General features: G+C 40.1%; 1 protein-coding gene across 1 annotated transcript; it reads left to right on the top strand.

Moving 5' to 3' along the window:
* Window positions 1–607: 607 nt before the first annotated feature.
* Window positions 608–1737, top strand: LOC149185063 (strigolactones hydrolase CXE15-like). Its single transcript, XM_089419045.1, has one exon. It carries the CDS (start codon window positions 641–643, stop codon window positions 1583–1585), a length of 945 nt encoding a protein of 314 aa, XP_089275171.1. The 5' UTR covers window positions 608–640; the 3' UTR covers window positions 1586–1737.
* The last annotated feature ends 456 nt before the right edge of the window (window positions 1738–2193 follow it).

Here is a 2193-nt window from a genome sequence, read left to right as displayed (position 1 = left end):
ACTTAGCTTAATTATTGAACATTGAAAAGTATGGACCAAGTCCCACATTTAAACAAGGGTTCCAAAGTAGTTACTATGGCCCAGTTTAAATATAGTTAAATTAGAGTAAAAAAACAATAAAAACATACAACCTTATATTTAATAAAAATTACAATTAAAATAGCAAAATAATTCATAATTGCATTATTTTTGTAAGAAATCTATTTTTGGATCTATCTTTTTTATAAATTTTAATATCATATTTGTTTATTTTAATCTATTATTGATATAGATTTGTATGGAAATTTTATATTTTTTTTTTAGACAGACTCCCCACTGATTTTTTCCCCTCGGAGAAACCAGCGTTCCATTACATTCACGCTGACAACACACTGCTCACGATGTGCCTCAACAGACATCGACAGGCATCTAGAAGAAGGAACAGACAATTTTGCGTGCTGAAACATCACCGGGTCTGCACGCTTGAAGCGTATATTCCCTTCTTATTCCTCAACCGTGCGATTCATTCAACAAATTACGACGCGGTAAAGTCAGAATCAGAGTGTGCGTGTTCTATATATTCACATCCCTGCGTTGCCTCTTCCACACTTCCCAATTCCATTTTAGACCCTTTAGTCAATAAATTGTATTCTGTTAATTGATGGAAAAATCAGTGATAGCCATGGCGTTAGAAGAGCTGGCCACGCCTGTCCTGCCATCCCCGCAAGCCACGCTACCTGAGGATTCCGGAGTGGCGTCCAAGGACGTAATCTTGGATCACAATCTCGACCTGTGGGTGCGCATCTTTCTTCCGCCGATTCAACCCAATCACAACGAGAGCAAGCGGATGCCCGTTTGCCTCTATTTCCATGGCGGTGCCTTCATCATGGGTTCTCCGGCGTGGCGCTCTTTTCACATGCTTTGTGTTAGAATGGCCGCTGCGGCAGGCGTAATTGTCGTTTCCGTGAATTACAGACTTGCTCCTAAACACCGCCTCCCGGCTGCTTACGACGATTGCCTCACCGCCCTATCGTGGCTCCGCTCTGAAGCGACGAAAACGGACAACGACAATGGAAGAGATGGGGATCCGTGGCTTCAGTCCCACGCCGATTTCTCTAGAGTGTTTATAGTGGGCGATAGCTCGGGCGGAAATATCGTGCATCATGTGATTGTGAAGAGCAGCGAATGGAATCCTCTGAAAATCAAGGGGGCGGTGATGGTGCAACCTTCCTTTGGTGGAGAGCAACGCACTCAGTCGGAGATCGAATCACCGGAGGACTTAGAACGAAGTGTTAGGTGTCGGATGATGGCTCTGCCTGAGGGTGCTAATAAGGATCATCCTTACAGCAATCCGCTCGCCGCATCGTCCGCTTACCCAACTTTGGCGGAGGTCACTCTGCCTCCACTCTTGATTGTGATAGGGGGGCGTGATATGTTGAGAGACCGGGCAAAGGCATACTGCGAGAGTGTTGTCAAACACGGTAAAGCGGTTCAGATGATTGCGTTTGAAGAGGAGAACCACGGGTTTTATTTGTTGAAGCAGGAGGCGGAGTGTACAGAGACACTTATTCAACACATTGCCCGCTTTGTTGAAGCCCATAATTGATTCGCCGCGACGAGATCATTGATTTACGTCTGTAATTCATTTGTGATTTGCCGTTTTTTCAAGTAAAGCTAGAAAGCCGGATACAGACCATATTCGGTCATCTAGTCTAGATACGAAGTTAAAGACCCGGTGACAAAATCGCTAATATTGTATAGTTGGCTTTTAGTGATTTCAATTGTTAAATAATAATGATCTGTAATTATCTCTTTAAGCGTTAAAATAGGTTTTTTTTTAAGAATTTTTATTATTATTAATTATAAGGTAGGTGATAGTGTTAAAATAGGTTTTTTTTAAGAATTTTTATTACTAAGGTAGGTGATAGAAATTTATGTGGATAAGTATGTTTATTTTGGAATTGGGTTTTAGGAATTTTAATTTAGTTTGTTAATGCTTATTAAATAGATGGGAGGATTTAATCTTAATGGAATATTTTTAAATATTCTTAATAGTACACACAAATCAAAGGTTGAGATTTATCACTAAAGTAGTTATGTTTTTTTCTTCTCTTTCAATTAAATTGACTAATTAGAAAAAGTGTCATGTGAATGAATGTCATATGAAATGATTTATGGTTTTTGGGCATGCCGTATTAATAATAAGCCCTGGTA

Source organism: Pinus tabuliformis, chromosome 3_2 (assembly GCF_031772625.1).
Source record: "Pinus tabuliformis cultivar Carrire ecotype Pingquan chromosome 3_2, CPIR1, whole genome shotgun sequence".
Lineage (NCBI taxonomy): Eukaryota > Viridiplantae > Streptophyta > Pinopsida > Pinales > Pinaceae > Pinus > Pinus tabuliformis.
Note: the sequence above shows the minus strand (reverse complement) of the source record. Positions and strands in the feature narration are given on the sequence as shown.

Coding starts and splice junctions, on each gene's coding strand:
- LOC149185063 (XM_089419045.1), top strand. CDS start 641: ATGGAAAAATCAGTGATAGCCATGGCGTTAGAAGAGCTGGCCACGCCT.